The sequence below is a fragment of the Prenolepis imparis genome, unplaced genomic scaffold, assembly GCF_030444845.1.
Source record: "Prenolepis imparis isolate NDT839.2.m4 unplaced genomic scaffold, iyPreImpa1.0 SCAF_3, whole genome shotgun sequence".
Classification (NCBI taxonomy): Eukaryota; Metazoa; Arthropoda; class Insecta; order Hymenoptera; family Formicidae; genus Prenolepis; species Prenolepis imparis.
The window spans coordinates 11,042,684-11,069,097 of NW_028141161.1; the positions used below are offsets into that span (position 1 = coordinate 11,042,684).

At 35.2% G+C, this 26,414-nt stretch overlaps 2 protein-coding genes across 5 annotated transcripts in view; one reads left to right on the plus strand and one right to left on the minus strand.

Moving 5' to 3' along the window:
- Positions 1–26,414, minus strand: part of LOC145934376 (uncharacterized) — a 119,417-nt gene that overhangs the window by 24,880 nt on the left and 68,123 nt on the right. Inside the window, exons 5-6 of the mRNA XM_083034741.1 lie at positions 14,283–14,535; positions 14,094–14,137 (exon numbers count right to left, since the gene is read on the minus strand). Coding sequence (XP_082890867.1) covers positions 14,094–14,133 — 40 coding nt within the window. The 5' untranslated portion in view covers positions 14,134–14,137; positions 14,283–14,535. The remainder of the gene's footprint in view (positions 1–14,093; positions 14,138–14,282; positions 14,536–26,414) is intronic.
- On the plus strand, positions 6,722–26,142 carry Side (motor axon guidance molcule sidestep). 4 transcript variants are annotated; one of them, XM_083034737.1, is made up of 13 exons: positions 6,723–7,062; positions 7,424–8,847; positions 16,531–16,663; positions 19,640–19,851; positions 19,924–20,034; positions 20,229–20,444; positions 21,962–22,258; positions 22,793–22,923; positions 23,015–23,174; positions 23,733–24,035; positions 24,235–24,687; positions 24,968–25,177; positions 25,272–26,140. In XM_083034737.1, exons 2-13 carry the CDS (start codon positions 8,739–8,741, stop codon positions 25,313–25,315), a joined length of 2,379 nt encoding a protein of 792 aa, XP_082890863.1. In that variant the 5' UTR covers positions 6,723–7,062; positions 7,424–8,738; the 3' UTR covers positions 25,316–26,140. The 4 variants fall into 4 exon arrangements, with proteins under 4 accessions (XP_082890865.1, XP_082890863.1, XP_082890864.1 ...); XM_083034739.1 differs by having other exon boundaries at positions 6,722–8,847; positions 24,968–25,115; positions 25,272–26,142; XM_083034738.1 differs by having other exon boundaries at positions 6,723–8,847; positions 24,235–24,681.

Genomic DNA, 26,414 nt, shown 5'->3' on the forward strand with positions numbered 1-26,414 from the left:
AAACTAGCGCAGTGACAGCCACCCCAGTATCGAAATCGATAAATTGGCGAACGCGCGGACAGCGGAATAAATCGCTGTCATCATACGGGTCGCTAACAAACGCATCTCCCCGAACGAGCAACACACGGGTGAGCACCTCGATACGTCCCACGAGAATCACCGAATGTGTTTACGGCTAATCAAAATCGCGCGTACCACCTGGAATAATTAACTAGGGCGATGCGCTACGCGAGCCCGCGTGGGATTTCTAACGATTCGTTCGCGCGAGCGTAATAACACGTAGAAATGTCAGTTAGGAAAGGGGCACAAGGGGAATGCTTTACAGTCCGAACGAGGGTGGCGAGAAAAGCCTCGTAGTCACGTGAATCATAGCACCCACGCGAAAACACTATAAAAATAATGCAGCGTGCGTCACGATATGGCAGGCGTGACTCATCGCCCTACGAAAATGCGGCCGTGTATATCGTATTCGCGAAAATTGCATCGACAAGTCGTTTGACGCGAGAGATCCCCATCTCCGGCGAAAAGCATATCTTGATGAAAGTGCAGCGAGTGAATATCCATCTTGCCCTGTGTTGTGAAATATGCGAGGAAATGCATAATAAACATGTCACGATTTAAAACTTGTGAGTTTATCATATAAGTTTGCAGCGCGACCGGAGTCAGTCTCGAATCATTGCAAAAGAAAAAATTAAATTAAAAAACGAGACACTTTTGACGCACAAGAAATGATTAATTAAGAATCAGAAGAAGCGTGAGAACGAGAAAGCGAGTCACACTTCCACGAAGAGATTAAGAAGATTCGTCAAAATTTACCGCACCGAGCAATGTCTGGTAAACACGATTGATAAAGCAAATACTGAGCAAGCGTAATTAATATTTAACAAAGTCTACGTCAACAAGTCGCAGATATAGAGTTCGCTTGGGTTCCCGGATTCGACGCTGAAAAAAAAAAAAAAAAAAAAAAAATGGCACGTCACGTGATTAATTGATCATCCGTGACGGGGAGAAAACGGCGAAGTGCACCATGAACGTTAACGATAACGGGCATATCCGTCACCCTTGAATCGCTCGCATCGTTGCATTTTGTGGTATGATATCGATCAGTCCCGATACTTTTGTTAGTCATCGTCGACGTTTCGTGCTAGGCGACTCGACTAGAAGATCACGGACATTTTCGTGAGTCACTAATATAAGAGAGTCCATTTCCAGTAAGTGCTTTGTAGACATGCCTGCCTGTGCGCAACGTCAACTAAACGCCAGATGCAATAAACGTTTAGGTATTTTGTCGACACCTCATAGAGAACGAGCGTCGATCATTTCTGCGGAATTCATATTGTACGCGACATACGTTCCAAATTTTCCGTATAATCGTTTCCACGAAAGAGCTTGTGACTCACAATTAGTATTACAATTGTGTAAACATTTTCCTGATTCTAAACTAATAAAAAAATATATATAAATAAATAAAAGCGTAAATATAAATTTTATATGTAGATATATATAATTGAATTATAGATTATAATTTTATTTGCAATTCGCTAAAAATTGATCGAAAATAGAAAATTTCTATAATTGAAATTTATTCGTAAATAAAAAATTGATTAAAAATTTCCTGTTATCAATTCACAAAATGAAACGTGGATTTATTTCCATCGTAAAAGACAACATGTGAATATAACGTATATTATCCTGTTAATAAAATGAGTCGGATGGTAATAACTGAGTTTAATATCACCGTTTATCCAGAGAATATAAATTGGAAGTAGTAATTTACGATCTTATGCCGACGTTTTGAACCGGAAGAGTCATTTTCGTAACCCGCATAAGGACGATTAATCTTCTAGGAAATGAAGAAGGCGTAACGCCTTCCTAGATCTATATAAGTTATAGCCATATACGAAAGCTAATAATCATGTATATTTATAATCATCGTGAATAATTCGTTAATATTATTATTATTGTTGTTAACGCTTTGTTCCTCGAATAAATAATATGTAAAAGATACATTTTTTATTACAATATAAAATTTATTTCTGTATCTGTTTTATGTTCGGAGGTGTCTAAAAGAAAAAGGATTAGCGTTTTTATACGCGCGCAACAGTTCTTTAATACTGTACGTTTCTAATGCGACAAAAAACGGTAAGGAAAAACCTTGTTTCAACTCTCTTCAAGATCTTCAAGTAGATCTTTTTAGATTTTGTTTATTTACGGAGCGAGTTAAGTCTCTCTATCTATATATAGGATAATCGTATAAATTCTTCTCTCACAAATCAAAAATAAAAAATGTCCAAACAAATGGAGAACAAATAGGTATCTTTAAATGAATTTATCAAATTCGCGATGAACGTAATACGTTTAAAAAACAAATAATTGAAGTTATTTCAATAAAATGCATTTAATTTTCGCGAGATTACTTGACGTTTGCCAATGTAACAATGACATTTCACGTCGCGCCGACCCAATAATGGCTTTATTTTATTTGACAAACGTGCGGGAGCGAGATAAAATGTGTACAATCGAGAAGAGAGAGGGGAAGACCACCCACAAGCATCCATAAATTACATCGGCAATTCGTAACAATTACGTCTTCCTCTCGCTCTGTCCTGTAATTCTATTATTTATACCCAGAGAGAGGACTGGCGCACGAAGCCTGATTCGATGGAGGGTCGCGAGATATCGATCTGCCTTTTCTCGCCCACTGAGACACGCTGCGACAATGCTGCAAAACGCACGTGCGTGCAACCGCATCGACATCTACGAAAGGGATCGTTTATAGGGACAGCTGAGCCAAGTTAGACGAGGGGATGTATCCGTTCGTAATATCGTAGACAAATAGATGCACCGCTCGGTGCAAGATAGGCATCGAGACGAATGATATTCGAATCCCGTCAATGAATCGTGAGATAAGCGTCACTTGGCATTGGATATTTGAGATAAGAGCGGCGTGAGCTATTAATTGAAATGCTATTAAATAAGAATGTTACTATATATTATCGACGATAAGGGACAAGCGATAAAAGAGGGTGTAATATATAATATATATATATATTAAAAACTCTATAAAATATATATTTTAAATATTACAATAAAATAAAATGTTATCAATTTTAATTTTTTATTATTTTTGTTTTGCAAATGTAAAAATATATTAATTAAATTATATATACATAAAAAAAATTAATTATCATCTTATATTGAGTCATTTTACTAATGTCCTTTTAACTTTTATATTTTTCTTTAATATCGATTAGCGTTTACTTATTTTTTTCAATAGCCAATCTTTTACAAATTAAAAGCATATTTTTAAAGTGATTATTAAGATGCACGTGTGGGACGGAGGTACAGATGAAACCAATAAAAATCTCAAGAGTTCTTCAGATTGCTCGTATCAATTAGACTGCGTTCGCGTATTTACTTCATTTACGTACAAACAAATCGATGGCGGAGCGCGGAAAGAGATTCGTTTGATTAAATAAACTGCGGCTCTCTCTCGATGAAAAATAATATTAAAACCACCGGTGAAGTAAAACCCGTCATTTATGTTACGGTAGCAAAACAGTCGTTTCGTTTATCGAACTAAAGAACAAATATTTATCTTTTTATAAATTACCGTTTTTATCTTGAACATTTATTTAATTGACTCTCGTGAGAATTGTAGGCCAAGGGAATCCAAGAATATATGTCGTTTTTTAAATTTCATCGATAGCTTTCTAAAATTATGTAACGATAATTATAGAAAAAAAATTATACACGTCTTAGAAATTTAATTATGATTTTAATAATTATATATTCAAAATTTAGTTTTTATTACGCAATTAAGAAATCGAAGAGAAACTTGTTGCTGCTTTTTGAAATATCTCAGATCAAAATAAAATATATCTAACAAAAATTATGTCCATATTTGCCTCCGACATATTAAATATATATTATTTTTATTAATGACATATTATCGCATCGGCGATTACGCGATTTGCAATGCTTTTCCGGGTAATTACTTGTGCAGGGCATTGAGCCTGAAGCAACCCGGTCGGCGAAAAGTCCCAAGTGTTATGAGGCGCGCATTTGCGCGGGTGCGCTCGTCGTTCGGATGAAACGAGAGGAGGGTTACCGGTACGGTATCCAAAGCAAGGGAGAGCAAAACGGCAACGAGAGTCTCGAAATAGAGAGGCTGCGAACCGAAGCGCCAAGGCTAGAGAAAATTACGCGCACCGTAAAACCTACGCGCGGGGCTCTGCTCGAGCGCGGTTTTCGTAACGACATGAAATTTGAACGGAAGCGATATGGAAGCGTGCATTTTATTTATAGGAAGTTTACGCTAGCGGAAACGAATATGCGAAACGAAACGCGCGAGGGACAGCGTGAAAATTCTCGTTTCTCGAGCTCGAGCTGCTTGCATGACGCAAATGCGCCTTACAAATTCATCTAATGAGCTTAAATTCCGGTGACTAATAGTGGTAACGGAGTAACGGCGACGGAAAATAATAGCGGCAATAATAATAGTCGGATAATAAAGCATATGTTAAGTTTTGACGTATATTAGTATGCTCTATCCATAAACTTGGAAAATAGAAATTAAGCAAAATTGAAATTAAGAATTTATTTCTGTTGAAATGAAAATGGAGTAAACATCAAGTCTAATTCGGGCGGAGGATATATAGAATATTTTCAAGTTGCAGGAACACGCGCGTGACAAACAGAAATTCGTGGTTCGCCAGAGGATATGATGGTGCGGTTGAATAAATAAACAGAAATCCTAGTAGAAGATATAGTCGAATCTTTTTAGATTAGGATAATTCTTCAGACTACATAGAGAAAAATAAAATAAACAAAATATAGTTACGAAAGATATCACTTAAAAAATGTATACTCATCTTGATCTGTCTATCTAAGAATTTTGTTTACGAGTTCTCGCTTTCAAGAGATAGAAAGAGAGAACAAACATCAAATCTAATCTCTTTTAACCAATGGAAAATATATTTATAAAGACTGTGGAATGTACACTCTCTGTGTGAGCTTCAGCGTCAATTCTGTCTATCTGAGAATTTTGTTTTCGAGGGTCGTTCTCGTGTGGAGCAAAACATTAAGCCTGATCCTTGTAGCGGAGGATCTCGAAATACTTTCTTGCTACAGAAGCAAAACAGGACGTGTGACAGGCAGGAAATCGTGGCACGCGTTGGAAACTGTCCGGGGACACAATGGCGCCCCTGGACAAACAAGCATACAACTCGATGCATCCGTCTGTCGCGGGGCTTCGAGAAACACCGCCTGTCCCTTTCAAAATGCATTCCTGACCCTCGCTTCGCTCCGGAACCCAACAGAGTCCGCGCTCCACCCTCGGCCGGAGAGGCTGCTGTAGCTTCTCTGCGTTTTCAATCCCTCGACGCATCAAGGCCCGACATCGCGTAATCGTCCATACGATGATACGCCAGAAAGCCACCCCTCTATGCGCGTTTATTCCAGTGCACATTCCAACCAAACTCCGCACGGCGGTGCCCTTCCGAGGCGGAAAGATCGAACGGAGACGCATGGTCGAATGGAGGGCTCGCGCGGACGCACACGCGCGATATTCGAAATAATATATGTGTGTATGTATAGCATGTACGCGAGAACGGGGCGATTGTAACTGGTACAATTTCGGCGCAGTTCAATTTGCAATATGCATGGCCTACGGAAGCCACAGAGAAACAAACATGAGCTTTGGCTCTCGCTGCTACCTAGCGTTGCTACTGTTGCGAATAAACATGAAGATCGTTTTCCATTGCTTAAAGCGTTCGAAAATTTAAATCTCGCGAGATTATACAAAATTGGATATTTAGATTACAATCATTCAATGCAGTTCGTAATATATCTTTGAAATCTGTTGTATATGAAGTAATTTTATTCTCTTATATCCAGAAAACGATAACATTGTGTATGATTCTAAATTATATTACAACCATATTTTCTATAATTTTCTATATTTTATTGTATACATATTTTATAAAAAGAAAAGATTTTTTCTGAAATATGACTTGTTTTAAAAAACAATGTTATTCGCGTGTAAAAATAAATAGAAATATGACTTATGATAATATGTTTCTAATAAACATAACTTTAAATAATTTATAATTTGCGACTAAAAATCTATAAAAAAATGCAAAAAATATTTGAATAATATTACACAACAAATAAAATTATAAATAGAATTCTATATTATTCAGTCGCTACAATTATCAAAGAATATACAGTATTATATATAAAATTATAGACACAGTTCTTGTGTCTTTAATTAATCTATTGTAAATTATAAATTATCTCAAATAAACTCGTGTAACTGAGAATTCAACAATCTCTAGTTAAATATTTAAGACTTTACTAAATCCAATAAGACAACTTTTTACTCTCAAACAAGTGTTTCATTTTATATCCCCATTTTACAAACGGCATTACTCATTGCAGCATTTGCATGCATTACTCGGACTCTTATTTAACATTACTCCCGCATTCAACACAACCGCGTGTATTCAACGTCGCGGACACGCGTGTGAGTGGGTGTGCTGTATCCGCGTGTTCGTGTTCGAAGGCGCGCGTGTGCAGTTTTACGCGTGTAGGTGCGTGCCCGCGTTTCAAACATGCGTGCGTGAACTGTGCGTGAACTGTGCGCGAGTGCGTGTGCCGCGCGAGAAGGGCGAGGGTGTCTCGGGTAGGGGAAACTAAACGCGTGTCTTTGGTTTTGGTTTTAGTTTCGTGGCAGTCGCTGTCGACGTCGACGACGACGACCGGCACACGATCACGATCACGATGACGACGATGACGACGACGACGACGACGACGTCGATCCTTTCGAACGGTGCCGGTATCTCGCGATAAATGCACGACCGTGTCTTGTCGCATCGTGTCACCGACGACCGAAATCGCGTGAAAGAGTGAAATATGCCCTGCGACTCGCAGGTGTAGCTGCAGATGCGCGGTTGAAAGTCGACTAAATCCAAGAGTACATCAGTGTCTCCGGTGTCGCCGACTGTATCCCTATATATCCTGAGGATTACTCCGGGGGATAAAAGATTCATTTGTCTTACGGTACCGCATGTGTTCCGTTTTCAAGACACTTGAATAAAATTTATGCAGTTCTGTGTGTAGTTGTGGAATTTAAATCTCATTCGCAACTATCGCGGCAAGTGGTACCAGAAGACCTACCAGAAACGCATTTTTTCCCTCAAATATACTGTTTCACAAATATTATTATTGAGTTCTTCGCAAATGCTTGATTGTGCAGCTTTCATATCTAATAAAACATTTTTTCCATCATTTCATGCCTAATAAAATCTCTTTTCATCAAAAGATTAAAGTGCTAATTATCGGTCAACTTTAAACTCGGAAATCCGAAGAACTTTGCTCAAGTTAAATCTTTATTTAAATCTCATTTTTAATCTCTGTTTAGTTTGAAAGACTTTATTGATAATCACTGTCGGCACATAATTCTTGAAAGATATTTTAATTTCTTATAAGTTATATCACATTAAGCTGATCAAAATATACTATAATCTATTAATAAAATTGACTCTGATTGATAATAAGGAGGCATGAAAGTGACGCGCGAAGTGCCACCTGATCGTGTCTCTAATTAAATCGCGCGACGCGTAAAAGGAGGACCACCTACCAAGAATAACGTTAGGGTAGCGAGAGGAAGCGGCGGTACAAAAAGCGGCGCGCAAAAGGCACGTGCTCAAGACGCAGGATCAAAGTTGAAATTCCTCGAGAGGGCGGCGAAGGAGGAGGAGAAAGCGGTAGGGAGTGAGGGAAGTCAAAGCGGACGAAGAGGACGTCGACCAAGAACCGACAGCCGAGGCGAGAAAGTTTCGACCGAAAGAAAGAGACGAGCGTGCGGAAAAAAAGAAAGGCGACACAAAGACAACGGAAAAAACGCGGCTTGGTTTTGTTAATCGGAGGATTTCGACGCGTCCGGCTTAATAACGAGCGAAAAGAAAAGGAAGGGCATGCGTGAAAAGACGCGACGAAGGACCTCCGACCTCCGACCGTGAATTGTGTACAGGCTGGCGCCTGTATTTTTCATAGAAAGATCCGAGTGAATAGGGCTACAACAAAGAATAAAAGTCCGCTTTTGAATAAATGAATAAATATTATCATTGAATTGTCGTCGCAGATATATGTTTGTGAGAGATTGGGAATTTTAAGAAGGAACGCAGGAAATTGAACGTTTCTTTAAAAATTTAACATTCGAAAGATCACAAGACGATACAAAAAATACAGAAAAACTTCTAATTGTTATTTATTTGTGAAAACAGTGATAAACGAAAAAATAAGAATCTTTGTGAGATTTATTCGATCGTAGTGATCGTGTAGTGACTATAAATAGTAAAATAATTAGTTTTATTAATATATAAATATTGACTATTAATAACAAGTGTGCAATAAACAATTTAAACACGATTTTGACAACGATCTATTCAAAGTCGATCGCGAAGACGTCGAGAATGCCACGACGATCTTTCGAATCGTTCGAGTGGTCGCGATCTATCAAGGAAGTGACGCGATCGAAATTGCTCTGGAATCAATATCTGCCTCGCGAGAAGGATTGCCGTTGAGCCAACTGTGTTCATTTGAAAAAAAAACTCAATAAGATCGCAGGAATCGAAATCGAATGCTGCTCATCGCGATAAGAGAGTACGTTCGACGTATTGCGTGCAGCCATCGCGACTCCTAAGCCTCGATTATCGATACAAAACGATATCGAGATGCGTTGCGCATTGGAATACGTATTTTTGACGAGTCTGCTGATGGTGCTAAAGACTCGTCGAATGGGCGCAGCTGCAGAGGAGTCGTTGCCGGAACTTCAGAACAAAGGTACGAGTCAAGGATCGAATTTCTTTATTTTTAAATTAGTCAGAGAATTTTCCCTATCGCAAAAATTTTTTTATTATTGAATTTGTTGTTGGATATTATGTTTTCGAATATATATTTTGTGTGAACAAATATTAGAACACATTATTCGTTTTCAAATTTACCCCCCCCCCCCAAAATTTGTGTTAAATAACATATGAAAAAAAAAATAGGTTTGCTAAATAAAAATGTCGATTCTACAAAAGTAGAATATTTAATTAAGAGAAAATCGGCGATGTTTAAGATATTCTGTATATTTGCATCTATTTTCCACCGACAGACATCTGAGCCTTTCTTGCCCGAAACTGTCAGAAGATTGACATCTAATTAGCAGGTCAAATCCGTCAACGAGGCTATTAACGCGGTACTCCCTTGAAGTTCAACGTGCTCTCCAAGTTTACACTTGGCTATGTTTAGTTTACGTTTACATGCTGACCCATTAACTTTGTATCGACATCATGTATGTTGAAGTAAAGTTTCATAAATTTCCTTCGAGATGTTAAGATAATTTTGGACTCTATATTCTGATATCTTAAAATATTTTATCTTTTTAAAAGTGATATTAATTCATCAATAAATAGAAATTCTCTACAATATTTTTCTAATACAATTAACCGTAACGATTAGAACTTGGATTAGAATTGTCAATAATAATAAATTTTATATATAAAATTTGTGGATTAAAAATTGTGTCAAATAAAAAGGCCATCGCGGTTTCTGGATTACTATGATGACGTAACTCGTGAAATGTCTTGAAACTTTTGATCATCGATGCCAACCGGAAGGATTTAAATAAACCCGTAGACCCGCATGTGACTTGCTGACGTTTTAGCGTTCGTAAAATTCAATCAAGGCACCGTTTGTGCAGCTCAATCTTCAGCGCATCACAAGCAGTGATGCGCCGTTTCCTGTTTATATCGCTGCAACACGGCAATATCTCAATTCGCACAGAAGAGGAAGCAGATAAAACTGATTGCACTCGTTATCGCGCGCAAGGAATACCGTGCATCGCGTGAACATTTAATTAATCGTATTACGAAAGGACCCGGCAAGTGCAGTAATAGGCTATGCCACGACGGTAGACGGAGCAAAAATTGAAACAGCTGCTGAAATAGACGTCGCCAGTTTAATTTGGCGAGACTGCCGACGTTCGCCGCTATGCCAGAATAATTACATTATTAATCTCAGAGTTGCCGACTCTCGGAAAATCGCTAAGACAGCCGTGAAAAAAAAGATATCACGCAAAACCCGGAAGAGAGCATCTCGGTCGTAAAACGTAACAAGCGGAATTAAACTCGTACATTTTACGGTCACGAAATAATTACGAATATTTTTAGTCAGTGTTAGACAGTATTAAGATTCTTGTTAATGTAATTGTTTAATAATTATTTAATAATTTACGATGCGAATTATACAATACAAAAATATTAGAATTATTTCGTATTTATATCTCTCTTTTTCTTTCTTTTTTAAACTAGTATTTTAAAATATTAATTTTCCTTTTCGGTTAATTATAATGTCACGAGAGAAATTTGAATGATATTAAAATAATAATGTTGATTGACGTTAAAATTGTAATTCTATTATCTCTCTTTCTCTTTCTTTCTAATTGCAAAATATACAATGCAAAAGAAACATACCAAACCACAGCTTGTTATAGATAATGAGATGAGTAGTATAATGCAAGTGAGACCGAATTATACGAGATAAAGCAATCGCGCGCGATATTCGCTATATAATAATAACAGCGTGCTAGATCTTGCCACGTGCGAAATCGTCGGTCGAAATAGGAAGCGCCATAAGCGCACATCAGTGAGTGGATATTTTTGTCGATGGTCCCTTGGGCGCAGATACCGAGTGCGAGTGCGGGAACTCGGATGATTCCAAGTTTGCGACGAAAGAATTCACGCGACTTATTTTCAGCCTTCAGAAAGGAGTCTTCGAATTTTTGGCTCCGTCACTATAAACTTCATCATTCACGCAATAACTAAAATAATCACCAGAAATCAATGCTGTCAACGAATACAAAAATTTAGATAAATTTCTCGTTGTAAAAGCAACGAGAAATAATATATATTATTTCACCAGCAATATATTATTGAGAATTTAACTATAAATATATAGATATTAGCTAGATATATGCAACACAAAGAGAGAGAGAGAGAGAGACTTCGCGCATTTATAAAGTTTTGATTATAAAGCTCTGATAACTTTATAATATTGATCGCGTTTAGTTGTTTATAAATGGAACGTGATAAAATCTTGCTATTTATCATCACGCTCATGTAGATATCACAAGAGCCTTTACATGTTTGTTTAACAGTAAAAGTCATGCAAAACGGCCCGTTACGAAAGCAACACTTTCTGCGAAATGAAAACACATAAACCATTGCAGCATGCTTTTCGCGCAGAAGAAGATCACCCTCGGTATCGTTGCATCGTACATCTCAACAACTCTCTCGACATATGCTAATCTGATGAACAGTTCAATTTGCATTTTGCTTATAAAATATGTATAATACAAGCGACCTTTTCGTTAAAACAAAATTAATATACAAAAAACTTCGTAAGCTTCCTCCAGAAAAATGATGTTAGACTACTTTGAAGTATAAAAATAATTTGTTGAAAAAATATATAGACTGTGATATACCGTTTAATAATTAATTAAACTTAAAATTGAGCAATTAATTATAATGTTAATTATAATGTTGATTATAACGGTAATGTCAACGTGATAATATTAACATAATGTATAAATGTGTATGTTATTAATGTTAATGTATTTATACTCATACAGAAAGTGAACGAATATAGTAGTGCGCTTTAATAATTTTACGAAATGTTAGTCGTAAATTACATTTTCAATCTGCTAGTATGTACTTTTAATTAGTTCGCGCACATGTTTACAAATGTCAGAAATGATAAAGTAGAATAAGACAATAGGATTTCTCATTTATACATGATAATTATGCATTACTCTCGACATCTAATTGAAAGCGGAATTAGCGTTATTAGCATGGATCTCGTTGTACACATATTTTGCATCTGATAAATTATTATATTTTATTATTTAATGTATGCAATCGCGCGTGCTCAATCTTTATTTATTCGATTTTTAATCGCTAATTCATGAAACAAGGCTCAAGTTGTAATTAATTGCAGCGCGTTTTGACCTTTGTCCAACTATATTACTGATCCGAAACTCTGTGTGACACATATCGCCAGCGTTACAAACGTACCATGTGATTATAGGAAAATTATATGGAAAGAGAGAAATCGAGATACACACAATATACAGACACATTATACATTATATTACTTAAATAGTTAATAGATTGAATACACTAATATGCAATTATCGAAATAATTAATGATTTCAATTTAGTAATGATTAAAACAAATTATTATGGCACTAATATAATTTGCGACTAAGAGAGCATAAACATAAAAAATAGAAAACGTAATTATATATATCCATAAAACTATAATTATTTCTGTGAAGAAATGATACAATCGCAATTTATTATTTTTTGCTATTTAAATGATAATCACGAAATAGCACTGTTAATATTTAAACTCGAGATGGTCAAGGGTCGAAAGGGTTACCCTTTGAAAACGGAACAGGAACAGGTTTGCCTAACGTAACGAGGAAACCACAGGGTGTGTGGGTCAGAGCATTGGTGAAATTATCATACAAAGTGGTCAAAGGTATCCCTGCATATTTTCCCCTTCCATCCCTTGGGATGACCCTTGGGATAAACAGCTTGCAGGGAGGTCGAAACGAACAGAAGGTGGTCGACAGAGAATCGTAATCGTTGGGTTGCGTGTAGCTCGTTATTTCGAAACAGATCAGAATAATTTAGGTAGGTGGCCACATGGTCTTCTTAAATAATTACCTGGCATCGCGAGATGAGATATATTATCTATCACTTAAACAAGAATTTCTGTGATCGCCTTTGTAACTCTATTGAAACTCGATAAATCATAAATCTTTTAATCCTTGCTACTATTATTATCATTAATTATGTTCATCTCGAATGAAATTTTCATCTCTAGCATGCATCCAAGCTTGCCTATAATTTATCATGTATTCAATACTATAAATACATATACTATAATAATTTTAAATAGATAAAAAATAGTATTACTAATTATTGTTATTAAAATAATTTACGGAGTAATTTTCTTATATGCGATTTTTTCAAATCGAAAAAATATTACTCTACATTTTAAATGTTCGTATTTATAAAAATATCGTTCATAGAGATTTTATATCTTTTCATCGTGCGTTATTTATTGTGAGTTTTTTGAGAATGTGCTTCTCTTTCGAGTGTATAGTAAATTTCATATTCGCGTATGATAAACACGATCGCGAATCGTTCGATCTGCGAACGATAGATGCGCACAATCGAGTGAAAGGAAGGGCAGAGAAAGAGGCCAGAGGCTGCGACTTGCACGGAAATAGACGCGGGCGGCCGGAAGCACGATTTCCCAACGAACGCACGATACAAAAATAGCGGAGGGAGTTGTCCTCTCTCGGTCGGCTATTATTTACATAACTGCGCGCGATACGCGAGTGTCTTTTTTTTAACGCTCCAAATCAACTCTTCTGAAAAAAATGGTGTCTATTCCTTGCATAAGAAAACAAGAGGAACACGCGCAGCGTGATTCACTTAGGGCTCCACAATATTCACGTTTTTGTTCCATGAAAGACAGGTGGATGCAGTATTTAAAAACAACAGATTTATCCTTCTTAACCGCACGCTCTCGCATTTTTTGTGAGTTTTAAATGAAAGATATATATATTTCCTACGCAATGAAGAGAGGAAAGAGGGGGGACACGGCAGTTTTTACTTCAGAAGAGCGCAAATGATTATATGAAATATAATAAATCTTAAAGCTCACAATCTTATCTTGAGATATGAATTTCAAATGTTAATATATTATATATACCCGTCAAATAAAAATAATAGAGAAAATATTTCATTAAAAATTTTCGTCAAGTATGACATTAATATGTCATATGCATTTTATTTCTTGTATATGATAAAATCCCTTTCTAAAAAAGGCATGTTAAGTCTCGCAAACAATCAATAAGGATCGCGGAAAAGATGCAACAATATTTCGAGAATGGATTTAACATGCATTTTTAAGAAAGGGATGTTATAATATTTTCTTAACGCGATCAAAATAAACAATTTCTCACTCACCGGTCCGTGCAATAGCGGAATTGTAGTACACAGCACACATTGATCTGAAAACAAAATATTCAAATTATGTATATACATGTGTGTGTGGGGGAAGGGGGTGTATGTGTGTGTACAGGTGTTTTGAAAGTTTGGAAGTCTGGAAAGTCGAATATCTCAATGTAGTTTAGAAAAAATTTTTTTAGGTTTTACCTGACAGTTGCCCCGTTGTTGCCCGATGCCTCCCCGGGCCTCCTCCTCCTCTCTTAGTTCATGGTATAGCACTCACGGCACTCCCGATACGCGAAACTTTACACGGCACTCCCGACGCGACGCGTGAGACACACGCGTATTTCGCGTACATTGCACTTGCAATGAGAAAAAACGATACGAAAAACTACAATCGCACGAATCAACGTCCGTTCGACACTCGAGAATCTCGCGCGCAACTTATCAGCAATACTACCTGTAACAAATAAAATAAAATAAAACATTACTATTTTAATTTTTATAACATATTATTATTTTAAAATTTAATTAACAAATTTTCGCTTTATTAATATTTTTTGACAGAAATCAGCTGATTAAAACGTTAATTTGCTAATTAATTTTTAAAATAATATGTTATAAAAATTAAAATAATAATATGTTTGAAATAATGTTATAATATTTTTGACAGTTATCAGCTGATTTCTGTCAAAAAATATTAATCAAGAATAAGGTATTATAAATTATAACATATTATTTACAACATATTATACTATTTTAATTTTTTACCATATTATTATTTTAAAATTTAATTAACAAATTAACGCTTTAATCAGCTGATTTCTGTGAAAAAATATTTTAATCGAGTTTAACAAACAAACTATATTATTTTAAAAAAATATTCTTTTTAATATAAAAGCGCGCGCTTGTGTTGTTCTAGTATATAAAATAACATATTTTTTTCTTCTTTTTAATTTTTTTAGTTAATTTAGTATATGTAAAATTATGTGATATATATTAAAAGTTTCGAAATTCTGCGCGTGTATATGAAGAGAATGCTCAATCATCAACGTAAAACTCAACAGGACGCTTAGTCGCAACCCTCTCGTTAGGTCCTTAAAGGCTCAATGGGACCGATGAAACATGTAGCGACGTACTAATGAAGCCGTTCTTCGCGAACGGTACTGTCGTCCTTATGCTCGCGTGGCCACGTGTACAATATTGTGCACAGGATGGAATGCATCCACGGCACGGACGTGCTTTATTAAACTCAGGGTAATCTTATGCGGATAAATAACAGCTTAAAAATCTGTAGAATATTATCTTCTTCTTTGCATCTTTTTTAAAACATGGGTGCGTGCAATATAAATAAAAATATTTTTGATCATTCTAAGCATTGTTATATGCTAAAAATATGTCACGACATAGATCCATTGAATTCTAATAAAAAAAAATATTCAATAAAATGATCGAGAGATGTCTCGGTGTGTGTGTTCACAATGAGCGAGTTATCAATGAAATACCGAGCTGTGCATTAACAGTGTGACTCGCGCACGTGTGTCCAGCTGGCTGGCTTGCGTTATATCGCTTCTATTTTCTGCATTGCTACTTCGTAACGAGATGTGACGAATCTAAGTTTAAGACGCGCACCCTACGGATGCGACTTAAAATCATGGACAATGGTACACTGAATCGATGTTCGTCGTTGCAATTCTGAGCTGGCTAAGGAAAACAATTGTGTTTTCGCCAAGAGTGCGAGAAATTCGGAGATAACAAACAAAGGCATGCATTTAATTTTTAATTTTCCATTTAACTTTTAATGTTTAAGTTTGCGTCGAACTATATAGAATTATACATATTTGTAATCTTGTGCAATTACATCATTTTATTTCAGCTAAAAATGAAATTTATTTAGAATATTCATATGTATTTATTAAATATTTATATGTATATATTTTAGTGTTTTTTATCTCTATTTATAATATATGTATTTCAAGATTACAACTATATATTATGCATATATAATTCTTTTTTCAAATAATGCTTTTAAAATTATAAACTAGAAATTTTTGAAATAATGTTAAAACATTATTGTTTCATCTTCGATTGTTGCTAATATTTAAACGAGAAATTTGATTTATGTATTAATTTTTCCGCCAGTCGTTTGTGGGCGGCGACGCAAAAATTTATGGTTCGTATACCATTGAAATGATTTATATCTCGATTTTTAATTAGATTGGTATGTGCGGTGATCATATTTTCGAACGGGACAGAAAGTTGTTTTCATATTATACCTCATATTTTCGTGTAAATTATTTCTTAGCTAAATCTCTTGACACAGTCTCAAGTATTAAAATTATTAATGAATAAAATATGCGGTTTAGATAGATAAATTATTAATGAATAAAATATGCAGTTTAGATAGATAATTTATGCACTTGAAATTAGGTAATTTTTATTTTCCTTTCCTCAGCACCGGTAAGATTAGTTTGGGCGACCGAAGGAGACAATGTAGAGCTACCATGCGATATCACACCGCCGACACCGGAGGATTCGATTAATATGGTTCTCTGGTTCAAGGACAACGTCGGTATACCGCTCTACAGGCAAGTAGTCTTTCTCTTGCGCTTTAAAAATAATCCTACCGATCTAACTATTTTTACATAGACGACCTATCTGAACTTAACTCTGCAGAAAATGTCGCTAGCAACTTCACAAATAATTACGACTGTTGAAAGAGTTAAAAAATAGAAGGAAAAATTGAAATATAGAGGTCTACAGAAATTTCTATGTCTACTTTTACAGCAAAATATGCAAATTAGGAGGCGTACTTTTTTAGAACGCAGTAGAAGCGAATTTTTTTTCTCGTCAACGCGCGCGGTATATATCTTCGAGCTTAAAAAAGTTCTTCCTGCTGTCGACTTCCTGCTTTCTGGGAACTCGCGGAAACTGATTCACATGACGGTGGTTTTTGGCCGAAAGTCAGGTCGCCGGATGTTGGCTAGGCCCGCGTTATTGGGAGATGAGATGCCATTGTTCTGAAGCCGCATCTCGAAATATCCCGACACGAGTCTGAGCTCGAGCATGAACTTTCGCGTTTATGGACGCCATCGACGCGCTCTGTTCGTGACATATAAATATCAGACTTACTAACGATCAATCTAACTTAATGCGACCTATATTCTAAACTTTGTTTTAAAAAAAGATAAAGTATAATTAGATGACAAAATTAGATCAAATCATATGGTAATTTTATATAACAAGAACCAAATTGATTTTATTTCATTTAAAAAAATATTAAAATTGATTAAATTAAAATTCTTTCACACACACATATGTCTTCATATATTAATATAAAAATATATATATACTATATATTGTCATAATATTATAATCTTTAATATTAATATTAATTAATTCACACACAGGAGAAATAAAAAAATTAAAATAAATATTAATTTATACAGAAATGTATTCGATTTTTATAGAGTTTTATAAATTATTATTTGTCATGTTATATCTCAAATTTATCCGAAAATCGCGTGATTAAATAAAAAAAAACAAACGTGTTACGCTTATACGAAAAATTTCAAGTTAGGTCAGGTTAGATCAGGATTGTATAAATAATTCAACCACTTTTTCACGATCGAAAGCGTGCGATGATGGAATTTCATAACACTGGTCAAACTTTAGAAATAGCAGTCGATCGAATATTTCGGCTAACATAAGCATTAAACAGAGCGCGTCGCTTATTTATAAACGATCCCTAGGATCGTAAAATAAGATATTTTCTTCAATCTCTATTCGTTCGTCAAAAATAAATAGTTCCATCTAAATTGCGCATCTATTTGAAAGAATTTTTATTATGAAAATCTGTTTTTCAAATAATGTTTGTACTTTTTTGTTCGCTAAAAAATGAAAACGCAATGTAAAATATTAAATAAATATTTAAATTTATTCTCAAGCATTGTGTATTATTTTCATAGCAAGGCATATTTTTCTGATCACTACTTTTTCAGACATAGAGAAAAATATGTGTGTCAAAAAATACTTAGATACTGAAATTTATAACTAATTTTCAAAAATATCCATTATGAAAATCCATTATAAAAATACATTATATATATGACGAATTGAGATATATAATTAGCACCACTTTTTTGTTAAAAGTATGTTGCACTCTGCAAAGCTTTATGATTTTTAAAATTCTCGAGATGAGAAGAAAAAAATATGAACAGTTAAAAGTACAAAAAACGCAATATGTGGACGAAGCAGGAAATCAACGAATTATTAAAAATATGACAGTTACAAGGCTCACCCTATATTCAAAGAATATAAAGTTTTTTTGGTTAATATCAAAGAACCTTCATATAAGAAAATATAGCAAAAGGAATCCTAGACCGTCAAAGGAAAGCGCGAACGAGTTGCGAGGGTGAAACATAAAACAGATTCTCGTCTTCTGTTATTGAACCATTTCTCACAGATCTTCCTGCAAGCTCATGTTTCCGATAGTCGTTGAGAGAAATAGTCGCAGTGAGAAAAAAAGAAAAATGAAAATATCTTTTCGAGCCAAAAAAAGCTTGCATTGCGATGCTTCGAATCTCGTGGCAATTTTACATTACATTACAAGTATTTATTAGTACGATATGTAAAATGAAAAATATTTATTTACAATTGCAATTACTTATTGTGAACGATAGAGTAATATTTAAAATTTTTTAAAACGAATCGATTGAATTGAAACAAGTTGATTTTTAATCTTTCGAGCGCGTCTTTGCGCGTTTTTTGTCTTGGAATTCTTCGCAACAAAGGACTTTTTTTCACGCATTCGAAGAAACGTCATATTTTCGCTCCGACGGATAGAAGATGATGCCTCTTTCAATTTCACGGCACGTAACCCGGGGATGGAATTTTCCGACCTCCGTTACTTTCGAGTTGACTTTGACGGCGTAGTTGGCAACGATCGTCGTCAACCGCATATCAGCGGCGAATCACACGACATGCGGTACACAGCTCTCTGAGAATCTCTCTTTTCTGTTACCGTCGTTTTTCCGCCGCGTGCCGAAACGATTTCCTGTTCCTGCCGTTACGTAATATTCAGCTCGCTAAAGCTACGGGTATCTAAATTCGCGGGCGGTGAAGTCTGCCAACTGCCTTTTTTCGGCTACGAATAGACGCGCGATGCACGCGAGTTTAGTCATCGTGAGTCGCCAATTGGCGAAAGTGCGATGTTTACTGACTTTCGGTACCGGAAACGCTAAATATTGTGATGGAAGCTTAGCGAGACTTCCTCCTGGCCGATCTAATGGCGCCAAAATTTATAATTTCTTCTCAGAAAATAATGAAAATAAATAGTTTAAAATTCTTTTAATTCATAATTTCGTGAAAAATAAAACTAACATGTATTCAATATTTTAATAAAATTGTCTAAAATGGATTATGCATGAAATAAATATACCAGCTGTATATTTCTAAAAATAATTGACTGAAAGTTAATCAGATTATTTAATATTACTTGTATTATTATATTATATTATATATATTATAATATTTTAATTTTGATACTTAATTTTTTTCTGTAGTCTGGATGCGAGAAACGGTAGTATAAGCGGTGCCAATCACTGGGCAGTTAGTGACGACCTCGGAAGACGAACGTACTTCCAGGTCGGCGATGGTCACCGAGCGAGATTGAAAGTCACCAAAGTGACGTTGAAAGATCAAGGGGTTTTCAGATGTAGAGTGGATTTTATGGACTCTCCGACACGAAATTTTCGCGTGAACTTGACTCTAGTTGGTAACTATCACGTTTCAAAGAATGTGACAAAAGTGGAACATCATTATACCGTCATATATTTGATTTTTTCAGAGCAACCAAGTAAACCTGTGATATACGATGCCCAAGGACGCGAGGTGACAGGAGTAGGCGGTCCTTTTTTGGAAGGTTACAGCCTTGCTCTGACCTGTCAAGTATCTGGAGGTATCTTATCTAGTTAAATTTTATCAATATGCACACTCGCATCAACTCGTATTCTTTGATATATATATCTGAATTTTCATTTTATTATTATTTATAATATTGTTACATATTATTATACTTTACGAGCATTCGTACTTTAAAGAATTGCATAGAAGCTAATTTATAGAAAAGCTGCATTCGTAATTGTTTTACAGGTCGACCTAAGCCCTCAGTAACATGGTGGAAGGATGGTGAGCTGCTGGATGGCGTGGTAGATACCGTGCCTATCGGCTCACCGAGTAGATTTACGGTAAACGATCTGTTCGTCGACAAGGTGACAAAGTCACTGTGGGGAGCGAAACTCGAATGCAGGGCTCAATCAGGACCAATGGGAAAACCTATCGTTCGCGAGGTGTCTCTCGATATATATCGTAAGTATATATTGCGTTTTAGATCATGCACATAACGAAATTACGTACGGAAAATTTCTAGAAATTGAAATTGATTTTAATTGATTTTGAAAAATAAAACGTAGTTGGCGAATTCTACTCTAAAGCTGGTTTAAAGTCTCGGCAATGATTACGAGCTCGTAAATCTTTTGACGATCGCATCCCATCGAGCGCTTCTTCCGACGCTTTCTTGACTTATTCGTAATAACGTTTGAGCGATGAAATGCAAAAGGGCGGCATTTCGAAGAAGCGGATCATAAATGCTGCGTTAACGTGACATCTGTTCAAAATAAAATCGAAGAAACACTCTTCAAGGCCGTTTCCCTATTCTAAGCACGTGCTAAAAAACGGTCTTAAGTGATGTGTGTTAAAGGGCACTCTTGGCACGTTTTATTCAATCGACATGTCGCGCTTCCGTTCTCTCCCTCTCTTTCTTTCTCTCTCCTCTCTTTATCTTCCACCTTGTTCTCATATTTATTTTTAAGTCTAGCTAAACAGGAAGACCATCGCGCTTTCCACATACGAAAGGCATAAGGCAAACACTTGTTACAATTCTCGAAAGGGTTGTAATTAAATATAAATTTCAAGTACATTTCAAGTTATCGTCGGAACAATTATTTATTTTTAATTTAAAGAAATATATAAACTATTTTTATAACTTTGATCGAACCGCTAAAATTAGAAAAATATATTAATTAAATGTCTGAAATAATTATTTGAAAAGCATATTTAAATTTTTGACTTATTTAAAATTTCTTATTTCTATATAGTGTCACTTCTCAATTTTTTTGCTTAGAGGAACAGAGAAAGAAGAAAAGTTTGAGAAAAAATCACAAATTATTCATATTATGTTATACTTTTTCAAATAATATATTAATAATATATTAATATATCAATAATATATTAATAAATCAATAATATATTAATAATATATTTTTTATCATATTATCTAATTCCCCCTCTTTTCTAATTCTTTCTAATTTTAAATTGTATCCGAATGTTGGCATAGAAAGAAATTTAAACACAACCGATACGCGGCGGAAGCGAGATGAATTTCAACGATTTCACACGGGCCTTCTTAACTCCTTTGACGGTCACATTTCGCAGAATTGTCGTCTAAAAGTAAAAATACGCGGGCGGGGTTTGGGACGGCGGGCATCTGGCCTTCTTTCGGCCCTCGTTATTTTTGTGCCGCAACGCCGACAACGAAGTTTTCGGTCCGCTTATAATTTTTTACATTCATCAGCACCATCATCCTTCGCGTCTACATCTGCAGATATAAATTTTTGACGACAAAGTGCCTATCTTTATTAAACCTCTACACGTTTTTTGTCTCCATATTATGTTTTAGATTGGGAATCTAAAGCTTCGGTAATAAAAAAGACAGCAGAAAATATAGCAAAGTATTGTAGAACGATTATCGAAAAATTTACTATATGTATATTCGTTTATGTGATTTAATCCTTTTATTATTAATCCTGTCGTTTCCTGTATTTTAGTGAAACCGGCGATCGTGAAAATCGTTCTGAGCGAGGATCAGATTTTTGCCGGTCGTCCGATCGCCGCCAAATGCGAAACTTGGGGTAGTTCTCCAGCGGCCAGAATTATTTGGAGGCTGGGAGAACATGTGATGGGCGACCCTAATGTATCTACCACACAGAGAACTAATTCGACGGTGAGCAAGTTAGCTTTGGTGCTCAGTAAAGATGACGATGGCAAGGAATTAATTTGTCGAGCCGAAAATCCGAGGTTTCCCGGAGGAGTGCTCGAGGAAGTCAAAACACTCCGCATCTCTTGTAAGTTCTCAATTTTGCAATGTTTGCAGTCCTTTTAAGTCAGTCAAATAACATGTAAAATTTACGATAATAAAATGTGTAAACATATTCAAAAGTAATTTTGATTTTTTATTCTTAAAGAATAAAATTTCTCGTATTCTTCTTGTATATTTTTGTTTACAGGTTTAATTGTTTCAAGAATTTTCAAAAATTCAAGAAAGTCTTAAAAAAATATATTTTTTTAGAAATTTTCCAGTTTCTTCTTTGCTCTTTAAGTCCTTCACCTGAAATGACGACATAACAGTTGCGAAATGCATATATATACATGTATTTCGCAACTGTTGTCGTTTCAGGCGAAGGACTTAAAGGGAAAAGAATATGAAAACTGAAAAAATAAAAAAGTGAAAAATTATTAAAGAAATATTTATAAAACTCTCTTGACATTTAAATTAAAAAAATAATTTGAAAATTCTGGAAATAAACCTGTGTGAGCAAAAATATACAAGAACGCGATATATATATATATAATAACACAATTCCGCTAATTACAAACAGATCCTCCATTAGTCGTCGCCCGTTTGGCCACTGGCTACGTTTTGAACACTTTAAGGGAGGGCGACGATCTCAAGTTAGTCTGCGACGTTCAAAGTAACCCGCCACCGACGCAAGTGATTTGGTATCACGATGTGAGTAGCAAAAAGAAGGGAGAAAGAAGGAAAGAGTCTTGTTATTCGGCATGATTCATTACTATTCGGATTCTCGCGATCTTATCCGCAGAATCAGCGACTGGAGCACGATGTGAGCACGGGAATTTTATTGGCTTCAAACTCATTAACCCTTCGGGTACTCACGCTCGCACACGTCGGCGAGTATTCTTGCGCGGCCACGAATGCTGTGGGAGAAACACATAGCCCGCCGCTTTTTATTCACATGAAATGTGAGTAGCTCTTATTTATCAACACGTCGTTCGAGAATCACTCCTGTCAGAATAAACTATTTTTGCGCCTCGAGTAATAACGCGTTTATAATAAATTATATCCGGTTGTTTTTATTTTAACTTAATATTTTTTTTGCATTTAGAAGGCTGAATTCTTTTTAGAACTCATGAAAACTATAGATTTTTAAATCCTGATAGATAAAGAAAATGCCATAAGATAAAGTGAGACGCTAAGTGAAGTCTCAGTTTGTCCCAAGGCATTTTCTGGTTTTTTTAATGGCCAGAACTATTTGTTTAAACTATCAAAACTCTAGAATTATTGAAAATAAAGCAGAATTCTTAATTATTTATGAGTTTCCACGAAATCAGACGCCAGCTTTACACACACTTTAAAATGTTAAAAATTTTTATTAAAATATGCTAAAAGGAATTTATTATAAATAAAAAATAATTAGTAATCACTGTGATATTTCTCTAAAAAAAGAGGGGACATGATTTTCATATTGTGTCTCTTAAGCTTTTCATCTATTTTTCATAACAATTTCAAATATTCGATAGATGCACCGAGGTGCAGAGAAGGTAACGAGAGGAGAGAGATCACTGTCGCTCGACACGAGACAATATCACTCACGTGCGAAGTGGAAGCGCTACCTGACGATCACGTGCGATTTTCATGGACCTACAACGGTACTATCGGCGATGTTTTACCTATACCAAACTCAAGGGTCGAGAATAAAGGCCTCGCGAGTGTGTTGGAATATACACTAGGCGCTGATACCGATTACGGTACGCTGGCTTGCTGGGCGAGCAACAGCATTGGACGGCAAAGAGCACCCTGTATATTCAACATCATACCTGCTAGTAAGTTATCCACTATTCTCTTAATTTTTTTTTGTTGCGTACTTCATAACGAAAAGACTAAATTTAAAAAAATAAAAAAAATATTTTATAATAATTAAAATATAAATTATTTATATATAAACGTATAATTATTTTTAAATGTTTGAATATGTATTTAAATGATTTTTACATTTAAACGTCGATTTTTAATCGTTATCAGAACCACCGCAATCACCGCTGGACTGTGCGTTATACAACGAGACCAGCTCGCTCGAGGTTAATTGCATCCCGGGATCGGACGGCGGGTCGCCACAGCATTTTTTGCTGGAAGTTCGAGGATCTCTCAGAAATTCCGGCATTGGCCCACATACTCTCCAAACGCCTCAAAGCGATCAAGGAATGGTCGGGGAATCGCCGCCTATTTATCAAGATATGAATCTGACCCCCAACTTCCCGCTTCACGACCTTGAACCGGGATACGATTATACGGTGTACATTTACGCGATCAACGGACGTGGAAAAAGTGAACCCGCCCTTCTGGAAAACGTCAGGGTCGCGGAATCTATCGGTGGAAAAATGGAGAGAAGTGGGATTTTTTTGGAGGATCTAAAAAAGGCGCTGCCGCAAGCTAGTTCCGAGAACATGATTATTGCTATTGCACTGACAGGTATAGGTAAAATCAGTTTTTGATTTTTTAATTTATTTTAATATACTAATTTCGAATAATTTTGCAAATCTAGTTTGATGCGAATATACTTAAATGTTTTGTAAATTATTTATATAATTTACTTTCAATTTGTTATTATAATTACTTTTCTTTCTTCTATGCATTAATGTACTATTAAAAATTATAAGTAAAAATTTCGGAATATTTATGAGTTTTTATTTAGATTCTCCTCTTGTAATATAATTTAAAATTTATTTTCTGTATAATTCAACTTTGAATTTTAAAGGTGGGGCAGCGTTGGTCCTCATCGGCATTGGAATGATCATCGGTCTAGTAATCTGCAGGAAAAGATCAAATGCTGCTATCATCGAAGGTCCAGACGATTTTACCACGCCGACTTATGTTCCAGCCCACAGGATCGAGCCCAAAATCAGGTACTCTAACGAGAATAGGCGTTCTCAAAGGACGAGTCTCTACGTCGAAGAAAATCGGAAGGGTACTATAAACGATGATTTATTTGATAATAAACTGCCGGTTCGAAAGAGAGAGAAAGAGAGAGAATAATTATTTAAATTATTAATTTTTTTCAGAACCAGATTTACTTAACCGAGTGGAGCTTGACTTGCGAGAATAATTCACCTTATTTTGTATAGTTAGAAATAATCCAGACACGAAGTGCAATGTAAAGTAGTATTCCATACATAGAATTCAACTGCATCGCATAAATCGGTATATTCTATTCATAATTAATATAATGCGATATAATGTTATTAAACTAGAAACAACACACGATTATCGGCTATAAATGAGTAACTATTAGCCATATCCAAAATCGTTTGACTCGAAGAATTAACGCTTGAGCAACGCTAGTTTTTACGATCGAATCGAAGTTGCTGATTTTCATGCGAATGGAGGGATTACTAAACATTCTATTAGTTATTTATATTAATTTTCTGCGAAGAGTTTGGTCGTGCGATACAAGAAGGTTGACGGCCGAAATTTGTACTTTAAATTGTATAGAATCTAGAGTTAAAATAGCATTACAAAATGTACAGTTATTTTTACAATGTAGAACATCCTAAGGCATCGCGAAAATCCTACATCCTTCTAAGTATTACAATAGTATATTAATATGTCGACCTAAAGAAAAAAAAACGTGATCTTGTGTACCTTACTCCTCGTCGCACAACAGACTGCTTCAAAAATATAAACGCTGATTTTAAATTTAAATAATTTTTATAAATTTAAATCGCGCATACGAATTTTGTGAATTTATATATTTAACAAACAATAAGCAAGTTTTGTATGCATACATTATACATTTCTAATATACTGCTATCAACTTTCAGATACATTCTTTTTTTTTTTAAGCAGTCCATAGTTAATAAATTATTGTATAATCTTTGATCAAGCGTAGTTCACGCTATTCCATATTATTGTAAATACTCATGTATTAATACATACAATTTTAAATAAAATAAAATTGCCAGATTGTATTATTAATTAATTGATAAATAAGATTAAGAAAATTAAATAAAAAATTGTTTTCTTTATCTCCATTCCTATTTTAATCTCTAGTAAATGTAAAAATTTATATTTAAATTATTTCATGACATTAAGTAATGATACTCGCTTGTATAAATATAGTATCTACGTATTTCAAGCTTTATGTAACAAAATATCAAAACTACTAACGCGTAATTGCCAGCAATTTACTAATTATTAATGATAAT